The sequence below is a fragment of the Salvia hispanica genome, chromosome 1 (genome assembly GCF_029641045.1).
Source record: "Salvia hispanica isolate PSC_SH4W2 chromosome 1, Shi_PSC_v1, whole genome shotgun sequence".
Classification (NCBI taxonomy): domain Eukaryota; kingdom Viridiplantae; phylum Streptophyta; class Magnoliopsida; order Lamiales; family Lamiaceae; genus Salvia; species Salvia hispanica.
This window is the reverse complement of record NC_142692.1, coordinates 66,825,694-66,839,228: the sequence shown is the minus strand read 5'-3', so window position 1 is coordinate 66,839,228 and position 13,535 is coordinate 66,825,694. Positions and strand designations below refer to the sequence as shown.

Sequence of the window (13,535 nt, the reverse complement as noted above, 5' to 3'; positions counted from 1 at the left end):
GGATGATGAAATACTCTCATGCATTTGTTAAGAGTAACACACGTTTTTGGTATACTAACTGTAGACCAAAACACTAATCATGCATTTGTTAACAGGAATACATGAATCATACATACTTCTATTTAATTGGGGTTTGTGATACAGAAATTTTCAGAAATATGAAATTAAAATAGTTTAAAGTCAAATGAAATAAATTATGTGTCAAGAAGCATACTAGAATGTGAGTTTATAGTTTCTACAGTTAAAAGTTAATCAATAACGATCCCTGAGATAAATGCTGCATATAATTAATTTATTATAGTCAAATTTTGTTTTTCTATGGATTACTGATAATATAAATTACAAAAACAATAACCATAATCTTCTCAATAAAAATTTAGGTTATCTCCTACGGCGCCCTTCCCGTTCGCCTGTCGGGGACGGGCGACCCGACGGGCGCCATAGTGGGCGGGAAGGGCGCCCACGCCCGTCCCGGGTGCTCCTGCGCCCGTCCCAACTCGGACGTCCGACATATTTTATTTTATTTTATTTTATTTTTTTTAAACTCTATAAATAGGGCTCCTCCAACGTCATTTCATTCACACCACTTGTGTTGACAAGTTTCTCTCTCTAAACCTCTTTTTCTACTATGTAATTTTTTTTTTCGAATTATGTATGTTTTTTTTTTAATGAAATATTCGTATTTCCCGTTCGTATTTTTGTCGGATTATGTCTTCCGTGAATTTAAATTTTAATTGTGAATTAATTTAATTGTGGGAAGGGCGAGTGAGAAGGGCTAGTGCAGTGGGAAGGGCTAGTGATGTGGCAGTGGAATGGGAGGGGCTAGTGCTGACGTGGCATGGGAAGGGCGCGTGGGAGGGGCGAATGGGAGGGGCGCCGCCGGAGACAACCTTAGTCGTATAAAACATATTATCATGTTGTGGTTTCAGGCAATCACAACAACAAAAAGAGGGGGAAATAGAAAAGGGAATATTTTTGCAATTGTGACTGGCTAGACATACCACGTAACAATATATCCGAATTACTAAAGTTTTAATTCACTTTAAGGCTTGGAATGAATCGACGAGTTTTTTTTTCTTTAAAAAAGCATGCAATTTATTTGCATAGGACATATAAATGGATTAAGTTAAGACAAGAAAATGGACGAAAGTAATATGCCTAAGATTCCTGAACTGTGATACACTAAATGACAAGACATATCACATTGTATAACATGGTCGCTCGTGACTTGTTCTGTCCAAATACCAAACATAAAACCAACTCACATTTCACTACTTTTATACTGCCACATCAAAACCGTCATCGCTCGAGACAAACCGTTTTGGACCGGTTACTCCAAAGACTTACCAAAATCACCATTCATAAAAAGAAAAGGACATCAAAGCAATGAGATCTGCAGCTTCAGAAAGTACTGCCACTTTACACCTATTTTAATTGGGTGGTCCACTCCAACACCAATGGATCCAAACACATGTACCCATAATAATGTCTAAATTCTTGCACGAGAGGTGAGATCGCAATCCTGCTCTGGACTCATAATAACGACAGATCCAATCTTGAATTCAGTAAAAAATATGGACACTTGCAACACCAACAATGTGCCTGTGCAATCTTTGGACAGAGGGAAGAGGCATAATACCAAACTAGTGGAGATTCATCATTTATTTGAACCAAGGTTCAAAGATCAACTGATAGGTTCCATTCGTACAGCTCTGCATCCGGAACGGGTAAATCGAGAGTGAGGAGTCCCGAATTTTCATCGTAATCGAATTCCTGCTCCTTTAATTTATCCCGTGTGATCCTTTTCGGTCTAAGGGACGAATAAGCACCAAACGTGCCACATCCGCGGACTCTCAGCTCCACGTGCCCAGCTTTCTTGGACTCATAGTCGACTTGTTTTATTGCTCCGCCTGAATTGAACATTTTGACGAGACCTATTGGTGCGAATGCAGCACCATTTGCCAGTTGCCTCACAGCTGCAACTGTGAACACTTCGAACTCGCGAGGTTTTAGTTCAATTGGATGATATGTATTCATCCCAACATTAATGAGTTCTCCTGTAGGGAATTTTGCAAATGATTATTGGAACTTCCAGTAAGTCAGAATTCATGTAACAATAATTTTGAAACTAGTCAATTTATTTTCCTTGTTTCTTGGTTTATCCTTCGTCGTATGATAGCCTCCTCATACATCAATTAATGGTTAATTGTGTTTTAGGTGCACCAAACTAACAGCTTGAGTAGAATTTTTGGGACTGAGATGCATGATAACATTTCCATAGTCAACTTCAAACATGATTTGACTTCTGTTGATTTACCTATGAACTAACAAACAACAATGAACAAGGGATAATGATGTTTAGAGACTGGCTTGGATGTTTTACATTAGATAGTTGGACCTAACAGAGTACAATGAACAAGGAATACAACTGGCAACTTTGGTCCCACCTAAGTAAACCCAACAGGCCTACTTGGCCCAACTAAACTGACAGTCTTTTCTTGTCATATTTGCTTATTTTTACTACTATTTTGTTAGGTTCTTAGAGGTTGGGCCAAGCTCCAGAATTGCTGACACAGAAATTTTAGCTCAGCCGGAACCAGAATTTCCCTTGCCCTGACATCCTGATCTAGCCCTTTACCACCTTTGACAATTATCAAACTTTAGATGGATGTTACATGTTAATTTATATTATGGGATCATTGATCAAACTCTCTCATGTATTTGTGTATAAGGATCACTTTTTTTGGCTGAGATACGTACCATCTCTATGTGAATACATAATGCAATCTCCATTCCATCCACTCCAAGCAGTGTTGTGCAGGTATTCAACATCTGTTGGCTGGATGGTGCTAGAGATTGTTGGAGGCTGTTGATCATGGATCAAATTTTTTATACTAGAACGGCACCATGAAGCTCCTTGACAATTGAAAACCCCAAGTACTCCATTGACATCGTTCATGTTCCAGATTTTGAGAAGACTGCCACGAAGTCGATGATTTAATAAGTTAATCAATCTATTTTGTAAATCAAGAGATTCATTGTATTTCAATCTAACAGCTATACCTTGTTCCATCTCTAGTAGGATCAGAAAACAAGCAGTCTCTTGTCGGTCTACCTGGAAGTTTGGCTCGCAAAGTGGAGCCATCAGGAAGTACAAGCTTCTTTAAAACATCAAAGTCATGGTTTCCAGGTTTATCACTGAAATGAAGATGCAATGAATACAAACAATAAAGGGGTGAAGTGTGAGTTCCAAAAGTACAAGAAGTATCATGAAAACAGCACCTGACATAGATAGTGCAGCCTCCTACAGCACGAGCAGCTCCATGGTATTCGGCCATGGGATGCAAGCTCTAAGATATAGAACATTTGAAGTGATTCAGTACTAGTGTACAATATCCCTGATGAACCTTGGCTGACTAAGTATTGTTGGTGAGTTGAAAAAATGAGTTCTAAAAAATGGTATGCTCACATGAAACATATCCCAATCAGGCTGCATAAACTCTCCGAGGAAGACACTGTTGTATGCAACTGATGCTATATGAATTGTGTGGGATGCTGGATCTCTTGGAAAGAAATCATCTGATGCTCTGACCGTGGCTGCTTTCTTGGAACTGCAGTAATAAGAGAGCTCAAATTTAATACTCATGAAGCTAATGAGGCACGTTTCTATGAATAGACAAATCCAAAGTCCGGTCCAAATGTAAGATTACGTACTTGTACAGCGCATCAGTGCTGTGGCTCATGCAGGAAATAATTCCATTATTCTTAAAGTTTTTAGACACAGATGCCTCCAATGCTTCATGGTAATTTCTTGCAATCCTAACTCTTCCTCCGTAACCAGCTCCAAGAGTCTCAAGTATACTTTGGTTATCTACCTTAACCCCATCAATGCCAATTGATGCAAGATAAGCATGCAGATCATTGTAGAAGGAAAAGATTTTGTCTGGGTTCACAACACCAACATTGTTCATCATGATGCTCTTCAATACGAAACAAATGCCATTGGACTTCACTCCAGGGGATGGAATAGCGGGTACAATCTTCGGGTCATATTGGGCCATTCCAGCAACGTCAGGGCTTACACCACCCCAATAACCTACTATCGCATGCCAGATGTAAACATACCTGGATAATTGGGAAATATGTATAATACTTCTCTCTTGGCCAGGAAAAAAAAAGAGATTAGAAATATGAACGTTCGTACTTGAGAGCGAATTGGCCTTTCATCTCAGCGATAAAATTGCTAAATCCAGTGCTTGTATCCATGGTATCATTCCCGCCTCCGTCCTTTTGGAATTTGTGGTTCTCTTTGATACTAATTAACCGATTTGAAAAACTGGGAGCCCAAAATTAAAATGCAATATTAGCTTCCTAGCAGTGATATTTCAGGGAGGCTGTCGCAAGCCTTTAGGTACATTTGCTTACTTGGCAGTGTCGTCAAATTTGGCTTCTGTACTAGTAGGGTCCATGCCAACTGATTGCCATCCATCATCGATGATGACAAACTTTGGTGGTGCTCCACCTGCAATCAAACTACAAATATAACACAGAAGTTATACCAAGTCTTTAACTGATTCAAAGATACTTAATATCTTCTAAGATGACCTTCTTACTCCTTCCTTAACTCCCTCAGCAGTGACATCAGTATAAAAAGCATCCCACGTGCACCATCCAAACCAGTTCAGTATATCAGGCATCTTAACAAGGAAGCAGAGCCAAAGTCATCAGAGAAGAACACACTCATATCAATCAAAGTAACAATTACAATATAAGAATTACCTCTTTCTCATTACGATGACGGAACGTCTGGAGATTGCTTTGCAAGGACCTGTTAAGCATTTCTATTTAAATAGAGAGGAAACTTGAATTCTGATAGCATAACACATACTGTATTATGGAAAATCAAGAGAGTCATATCAACTAACTTCAAGTTTGGTGATTATTGTGCATATTTGCAAAAGAAAGTAATGCAATCTGGTCTTGGACAACAAAAAGCATCAATGACAGATTACCAAAGCATTTTCAGTTAGATGTAGGTTATACATTATAACGCAACAGCGTTTTATAAGAGAATGATCTACTAGCATTCCTATCCGAATCGCATAACAAAATATGCAAACGTGACAATACAAAATTTGACAGCATCATGCATTCCTGGAAGAGACTAAAAACTTAACATACTTGATTGAATCTTCAATTAAGCTATAAGGATCGGTTCCAGCTGCCACATAAACCAAATGCCTCCCTTCAAATTCTTCCACAGAAGGATCGCCTGCAAACATCGCCAAATTCAAATCGCAACACTACCCAAATGCACTGAAAACAGCCATAAAAATGCATCAGATAACTAAATACCACTTTCCAAGCAGATTTCCAGCTCATCATGCGCATTTCCCTGAAGCACAGCCCTGAAATCCCCTTCGATAACCGGCAAGAAAACAGCGTAGTGAGCTGAATTCGGTACCTCCACCAGTAAAAACTGAGTTTCACACGGTACATCCTGGCCACGTGTCCCTATCCACTGAGTCATCCACCACAATTTGAATCGGTAGAGGCATAAAAATCTCAATCCTCTGCAAAATTGAGAATCATTAAGCACCAGTCAGTTCAATCATCAGACAAGCAAATAGCTGAGTCGGTTTTCACCTGATTTTTCCGACCGGAAAGACGACGCGGCTGCCGCGGTGGTCGGAGTTGACACCGATGAAACTACCGTGCTCAGTTCCGGCGGGAGTTAGAATGATATTTTCACGAACATCGCTGAGAATGCAGTTGGCGTTGACGCTCAGGTTTCCGTGAGCAAGAGATAAGGCTGGCATTTTAGCGGTGAAGCAGAGAGTTTGATTTCTCAATCGGTAGGGGGGATTACGTAATGCGATAAACGGAGCCTATTTCTATGGCGCATATTGTTATGAATTTTGAGCTCAACTTTTAATTCTTTTTTGCTTGAGCTAATAGAAAATCGAATCAATTTGTGCTTTAAAAAAAAGCGTATCTTAAACCATCTCAACCGTACTCTAAAAATGAGTTTTGGTGTAGAAATTTTCTCCAATCATATTACTAAATTCAAATCTATTTATAGTGTTCTTTTGTGAAACAACACCAAATATGGTGTTACTGCAAATTTTTTGTTAAACAAAAACTCAAAAATGGTGTAAATTTTGAATTTGGTGTAAATGGTTAAAGTTAAACTACTTTTTTGTGTGACGTATACCCAAAAATGAGTTTTAGTTTGGTGTAAGACAATCTCCAACCGTACTCTATAAATAAGTTTTGGTGTAGAAATCTTCTCCAACCATACACCAAACTCAAACCCATTTTTGGTATTTTTTGTGAAACAACACCAAATATGGTGTTACTGCAAAAATTTTCTGAGACAAAAACCCAAAAATGGTGTAAATTTTGAATTTGGTGTAAATGATTGGAGTAAAATTACTTTTTGGTGTGACGTATACTCAAAAATGAGTTTGAGTTTGGTGTAAATTGTTGGAGATGGTCTAAACTCTAAATGGTTCATCTCCAACCGTACACCAAAACTCATTTTTGGTGTAGATAATTTTCTCCAACCATACATCAAATTCAAACCCATTTTTGGGTTTTTCAATGGAATAACACCAAATATGGTGTTTACTCTAAAATTTTGTTAGAGAAATACTCAAAAATGGTGTAAACTTAAAGATGGAGTAAAACTACTTTTTAGTGGGATATTACTCAAAAATGAGTTTGAGTTTGACGTAAACAATTGGAGCCATTAATTATGATCGGTTATTCACCAGTCAAACTGAAAAATCGAGAAAAAAAGAGACTTGGGAGTATGTAAGCTAATATTCTTATTTTCGATATGGGAATTAGTAGTATGAGATAAGTTAGAACAAAATGTTACTTTTCAATAGGGGTGTTTTCGGGTTTTGGGTATACCCGAGCGATACCCAACGATGGGTACCCAAAACCCAAAATTACATTTTTCAGATTTTGGGTACCGAAATCCGTATTCGGGTACCTAATTTGTACCGATTAATATCCATTTAAGGATTTGTGATAAATATGTTTATATAGGATTTGACATTATTTATATTCTCTTATTAATTTGTTATCTCTTCAAGAGTACAATTATGCTTGCCCCATTTTATTTATATCGTGTTATTTTTAATAAATAACTCTTATACTCATCGCAATATAATTTATTTAAGTAGAAAAACTTTGGAATATAATAATTTTGGGTTTACGGGTATCTGATTAGTCGGGTTCGGGTACCAACATTGTATATTAAGGTACATGAATTTACAGACGAGTTAGATATCGAGTATGATATATTAGATATTTCGGGTTTGGATACCCTAATTCCTAAAAAAAATTAAAGCAAATTAAAGTGAAAATACACAATTTTACAAACAAAGCTTTTACAATATACTTAATATAATAATACTATTATATAACAACTTTATAAAAAAAGGAGAAGGCGCACACAGCCGCCATTCTTCATCTATTTTTGTCCTAGCTTCCAAACATTCAATTTTAAGAGATTTTTGTCTTGAGTGGCACTGATTTAGTGTAGCAAGGGTATTCAAAATTTTTTTAAAAAATTGTAGTAGAAAAAACACAAAAATAACTCTAAGCATATGCATGGACATGAAAAAAAGTAGAGATGAGGAATGTGAACCATGTGGATTGTGATTTCGTAGTTGTCTTGATAGAAAAATCCCCATAGTAGCGCACCTTCAGTTCGAACTACACACAAAATAGAGGAGAAATATCAGTTAAAATAGACTCAAATAAAACGTTAATGCATCAAAGTAACATGAAGAACAGAGAAACTAAGCTACCCATCCTTCTTTGAGAGAGAGAATGAGAATGAGAGAAATTGTTTGGTTCAAATGCATTTGATGAAGGGATAGAGGGAGAGAGGTTTTAGGAGAGAAGTTCATCGCTGATCACTGCAGGGCTCAAGGATTCTTAGTTGCCTGATATGGATTGAGGGAGAGTGAGTTTAGCAAATAAATAGAATTTAGCAGTACAAATAGATAGTGGGAGGGCGAGTTTAGCACAAAAATAGAATCGTTGTTAGTCTTGATTGCGTGTGCTGATTACTCATTAGTAATTATTACTCCTGTCATCATTGTTTTTTCATTTCCTAGGATAATTAATTTTCAATTACTATCCTTTTATATATTAGTAAAGCAACTTATTATTTAATACATAATTACTTTCATCTTTTATTTAATTGAACCTAGGATTGAGCGAGTTTATTTTTCAAATAAATGTTACCAATCCGTTTAAAAGTAATCTTAGCTGTAGATAGCACAAATTTAATGCACAAATAATAGTAAAATATAAGAAATTGAAAAATAGTGAAACGACAGGGTTATTGGGAAGTCCGAGTTAGAGTAGCAGGACGTGTGGATCAAGAGGAAAGTTATCAACAAGGTGTCCGAGGAAAGAACCGCCACCGTCTCATAACCAGAGAAGACCTTGAACGTGCTCTGATTCAGGAGGATCAGGACGCCTTTGTCGTTGTATTTGCCAGGGACGGTGAAAGTTGTCGTGATCGCCAACGTCGTGACCAAGATCGCCACCACCATGCACAATTTCAAAGCCTTCTTAATAGACTTCTCACCTTCTATATCCTCAGGTCTCTCTGTGCTAGACTATGAATAGTTCCAAAGGCGTTTGCCCGTCATTGTTTTTCATGCATCGGAATGTGGGCCGTACAAACTTCTCCACCGCCTAAGAATTTCTCTTTTTCATGCTAGTCTAAACTTGTAAAAGCCAAAATTAATGGACAATGCTAATGAATGTTCTAAAACAATAAACACAAATCTCATACCATGAACCACCATACTTCCCATTACATCCGCAAAGGGGTCACGTAAAAGTTGTCGCCGACCCAATTTAGTGTAGACATTCCCCCCCCCCCCCAAGTGCAACATATTGTTACCATCACGATCCACGTGTGCTGCTATCGTATCCTTACTCCTACCCAACTCATGCATCAAGGCAAACACATCATCACAACGATACAAAACAGCAACATGAAATATGCTATCTCCGTCCTCGTTTAACTTGTACAGTAGACTATGGTTGTTTCGGAGTAATTTCACCAAGAATTTCACCACAAGCCCAGTTTGGGAAGACCACCAAGCTACTTTGTGGTCGGGATATCCCGACGCACATAGATAAGTGGTGATGTGTAATTTTTTTGTCACATCAATTTTTTTATTGCCTGTTTTTTGCGAGACATTTTAATTTCAAAAGCAAAACATTGGTACAAAATTATTATTTTCCTAATCGATGAGACACTTTTTAATAGACATCCCAAACAATATGATAAAATAGACCCCTTAATCTAAAATATAACTATGTACTATCTCAACAACTGACAGATCTTTGGAGTAATGGGGTAAGGTTGTACACCAATTTTTTTTTTCTTGTACAAAACTACTCCCTCCGTCCCGGCTATGATGACACATTTCTTAGTCGACACGGGATTTTAGGAGTTGTTGGTTAATGCGGTTAATTGGAAAGAGAAATAGCGTGTGCCGCGTGGAAGTATTAAATGGAGAGAGAAAGAGAGGTGAATATTTAATTGGAAAGAGAAAAAAGTAGTTGGGTGTATTAATTGAAGAGAGAAAGTTACCAAAAATAAAAATGTTTCATCTTGGTTGGGACAAACTAAAAAGGAAAGTGTGTCATCTTAAGTGGGACGACGGAAGTAGTATTTATAATATGGGTTGTAGTATCCAATCAGGCGTCTCAAGATCTTAAAATAACTCTTATGCTTCATATAAGTTTTGGCATAGGTAGTAATTATTTTTGTCTTCACAATCTTAACTTGTGATAGTCACACCATGAAGTCTCTTATACAATTTGCCTTCAACTAACAAAATTTCTTTAGTCTTCCATGGTCAATTGTATAGAACATTGCAGGCTAGTTGTGTAGCTTATGTAGAACTTGCTCCTTGGTGTATAGTCTTTTATGGTCAATTATATGAATTTTTTTCAATAAATTCAATCGAACACTCATTAAAGTTCACGATGTCATTCCATGGTCCATCCACATGTCGTGAAGTACCAACATTACCGACCTACGGATAATTCGGTAAGGGGATACACCATACACATTGCATATGTAAAAGCTCTTTTAAAACTGGTTGCAAACCCACGTTATTCAGTGTCGAATGGACCTGAACCTTCAACCTTGTTAGGGCGCTTGATATAATCCATGAACTCTTGTGTAGATCCAAGCAATGAAGATCTACCATGAGCCATCTCATCACTAATCATATAAGACACCGGAAGGATGCACTGAGGGCTTTTCGATAATAAGACATCAATCTTCCTTTAAAAAACTATTTTAAAACTGGTTGCAAACTCATGCTCTTCAACGTCGAATGGATCCAAACCTTGAAATTTTGTTAGAGCGTTTGAACAAGTGGATATAATCCATGAACTCGTGTAGATCCAAGCAATGAAGATCTATCATGAGCCATTTCATCACCAAATATATACACCGGAAGAATGCACAGAGTTTTCACCGGAAGATTGCACTGAGGCTTTTTGTTAATAAGACACCAATCTGCCTTTGTAAAGTTCTTTTAAATCATCATCAACTACAATGTTGGAATGGCTCTATGTTCTCGACTATTATCGTATTTTGTTGATGTATTATAGGTTCTTTTGTCAAATGATGGTGTTCTTTGTTGTTCACTTTTCCTCTGTATCATTGTTTCGTTTTGCGGCAGCAGTCTGCCAGACCGTGGTTGTATCTGCAACAGCTAATAGTATAGTAATATTGTTTATGTTTCTTCTAAGTGTCTTCATGATCCCAAAGTGTATGCTGATTCTATTTCTTTTGTAATTTTTTCTTGAAGAAAGGATGCATGATCCCAAAGTGTAATTGCTGATTCAATTTCAAGTTCATCCCACGACGGGAAATCGTAGAGAGGCTGGAGGGAGAAGAGTACACCAACGTTGAGAAGTTGGAGTTTCACCTCCGCTACGAGGCGGAGGCGCCGCCAACTCTACCAGGAAAGCTATTTCACTGATTGCCGAGCGGGAGGTCCAAGGGCAGTGCAATTTGATGTGCGCACGCGTTGCGGCCAAGGCCAAGAAAGCCTTGACCGACTTACGTGCGTGTGCCGACGGCGAGGAGGGCATCCTCCCCCACGCTAGCCGGCTCCACGACGGCTTTGAAGATCTCAAGTCAAAATGCGCCGACGCTGTGGGGGAAGTTAAGAGAGAGCGAGAAGAGATTCGTAAATTTAGATGGAACTACAACTTATATGCCACCACGATATTTTGTGTTGTGTTCCAAGTTCTTCAACGTCGAATGAACCTAAGCCTTTAACCTTGTTAGGGCGCTTGAACATATGGATATAATCCATGAACTCATGTGTAGATCAAAACATTGAAGATCCATAACAAGCCATCTTATCACCAAACATATAAGACACCGGAAGGATGCACAGATTTTCACCGGAAGGATGCATTGAGGCTTTTCGATAACAAGACACCAATCCGCCTTCGTAAAAAATGGATCGTGAGCTAAATTTGGATATCTAAGCAGTAACCAGCTTTTTATTTTGAAAGTAGTGATTCAAAATCCCAAGTCCAGTAGTGGAAGTGTTGGTGTGTTTCTTCTTTATCACCGGACAAAAGCTCTGCCCTTTACGTTTTATGTTTTATAGGGAAGAAGACGATGACCGGAGAAAAAGCAGCGCCCCTAAAATCAGACGAAGTAGGGGGAGATATTGGGGAGTGTACCTGCAGGTCATCTCAGCCTACTTGATAAGTCTAGTTGTGGTCAAAAATCGAGTTTATGGTGGGGCCAGCTCGATTGACATATGAGTGATGATTCAACCATATGAACTTCAAATTACCTCTAATCAGACAACATGTTACCTCCTCGCTAAACTGTCTATTATTGTAATCTTTTGTTAAAATATTTAGACAAAATGGGTTAGAGATATATATATACGTTTTCATAGCAAACTAGTCATATACATGACTTGTGATAATCTTCCTAGCAAATGCTCAATATAATATTAAATAGAATTATAGTTTGATAAGTAAGATTACATCGCCTTCAATCGTTTACGATACATTTTATTTCCAAAAATGATACGATAAGTGATTGCTTAATGGTTATTATCTAGATGATACTTCCTCCGTCTCACAATAATATGCACTCTTTTCCTTTTAGTCTGTCTTATAAGAAAATGCATTTCTAATTTTGAAAAGTTTTTTCTTTCTAATGAGGTGGGAACCGTTCTCCACTAACAATACTTTAATTAATTTTTCTCTCCACTTTTCTCTAACTTTACCAATTTTACATTAAACTTGTGCCGAAACCAAAGTACATATTCTTTAGGGACAGAGAGAGTAGGATATTTTTCTAATAAACGCTCCAAATGATGGAAAAAATTTAATTGGGATATTAATTTAGAAAAAGAAAATATTATCTTTGAGTTTAATTGAAATTATTTTTTAATGAATTTTGTATTTTATATTTCTATCATATGGAGTATATTTTCAGCTTTCAGTAATGTCCTATAATTTTAGAATTTTAGTTATGCAACCTTCAACAAATTAATTTTTAAAATTTCATACTTAAAAAATGCTTCAGTTACATGGGATGGAGGAAGTATTAATTTTTGGACGAATTGCAAACACTCTGTAGTTTGGTCAATTCTGTTGGAATGGAGATGTAAGGGAAATTTTTGTGTCAATATGCATAAAAGTGATCATCTTAGCTAAATTCAGGCCCAAACTTGTTTAATTTGAAGCCCAGCCCAGATTTCAAGCTCTTACTTATTTGACAGTTTGACACTTCATTTTGGGGAATTTCATAATCAGCCTTCTCAATATTACAAATATGTCCTATGTTTCATGAAATCTCATTTAATATTTTTCCATTATTGTTTTGTCCTGTAAGTACTACTATCATAATTCATAGGTTACATGAATTGATGGTTTGTTTCAACCACCTTATCAAAACTCCAACAATATTAACAATTGATATTGATGTTGGTTAGGTCATGACAAATCTTATTAACCTAAGCCCAGTATATATATTGAATGATATATAAGTCAAAATTGACCACAGCATTTGGGACTAATTAAGACATGGGCTGGGTACCAAATCATAGAAGATCTCACTGATCATTGTAAAATGAATTATAGTAGTATATATAGTAAAAGAAAAACATAAAAGCAACAAAAGAATTCTAAATTCATCCACCACATACAAATTATTGAACATTTGAACCTACATAAATAGTCATGCTATAATACTCATATTACTATGATGCTTGTTTATGGGCCTCATCGTCGTCGGAGCTCCACCATACAATTTCTACCTTCTCACGCTACCGATGATCTATTTCACTGTGTTTCTGATCCTAAGCTAGATCCGAAATTCGTTATCCTTATCCACATCATCGTCATCATTGCGTGGATATCCTAGAAAACATGGACAAGAAGTCACAGGACATTATTGCATAGGTTAATCTCAGAACAACACGGTGTAAATATAGCTT

General features: G+C 37.2%; 1 protein-coding gene across 1 annotated transcript; it reads right to left on the bottom strand.

Annotated features, from left to right (window-relative positions):
• Positions 1-1,140: 1,140 nt before the first annotated feature.
• LOC125222786 (putative galactinol--sucrose galactosyltransferase 1) lies at positions 1,141-5,940 on the bottom strand. Its single transcript, XM_048125592.2, has 13 exons — positions 5,647-5,940; positions 5,356-5,573; positions 5,182-5,272; positions 4,780-4,828; positions 4,606-4,697; positions 4,426-4,533; positions 4,205-4,336; positions 3,715-4,125; positions 3,470-3,611; positions 3,283-3,350; positions 3,064-3,198; positions 2,761-2,978; positions 1,141-2,057 (listed from the first exon to the last, which is right to left on the bottom strand). The coding sequence occupies exons 1-13, from the start codon at positions 5,817-5,819 to the stop codon at positions 1,678-1,680; spliced, it is 2,217 nt and encodes a 738-aa protein (XP_047981549.2). The 5' UTR covers positions 5,820-5,940; the 3' UTR covers positions 1,141-1,677.
• Positions 5,941-13,535: the final 7,595 nt, after the last annotated feature.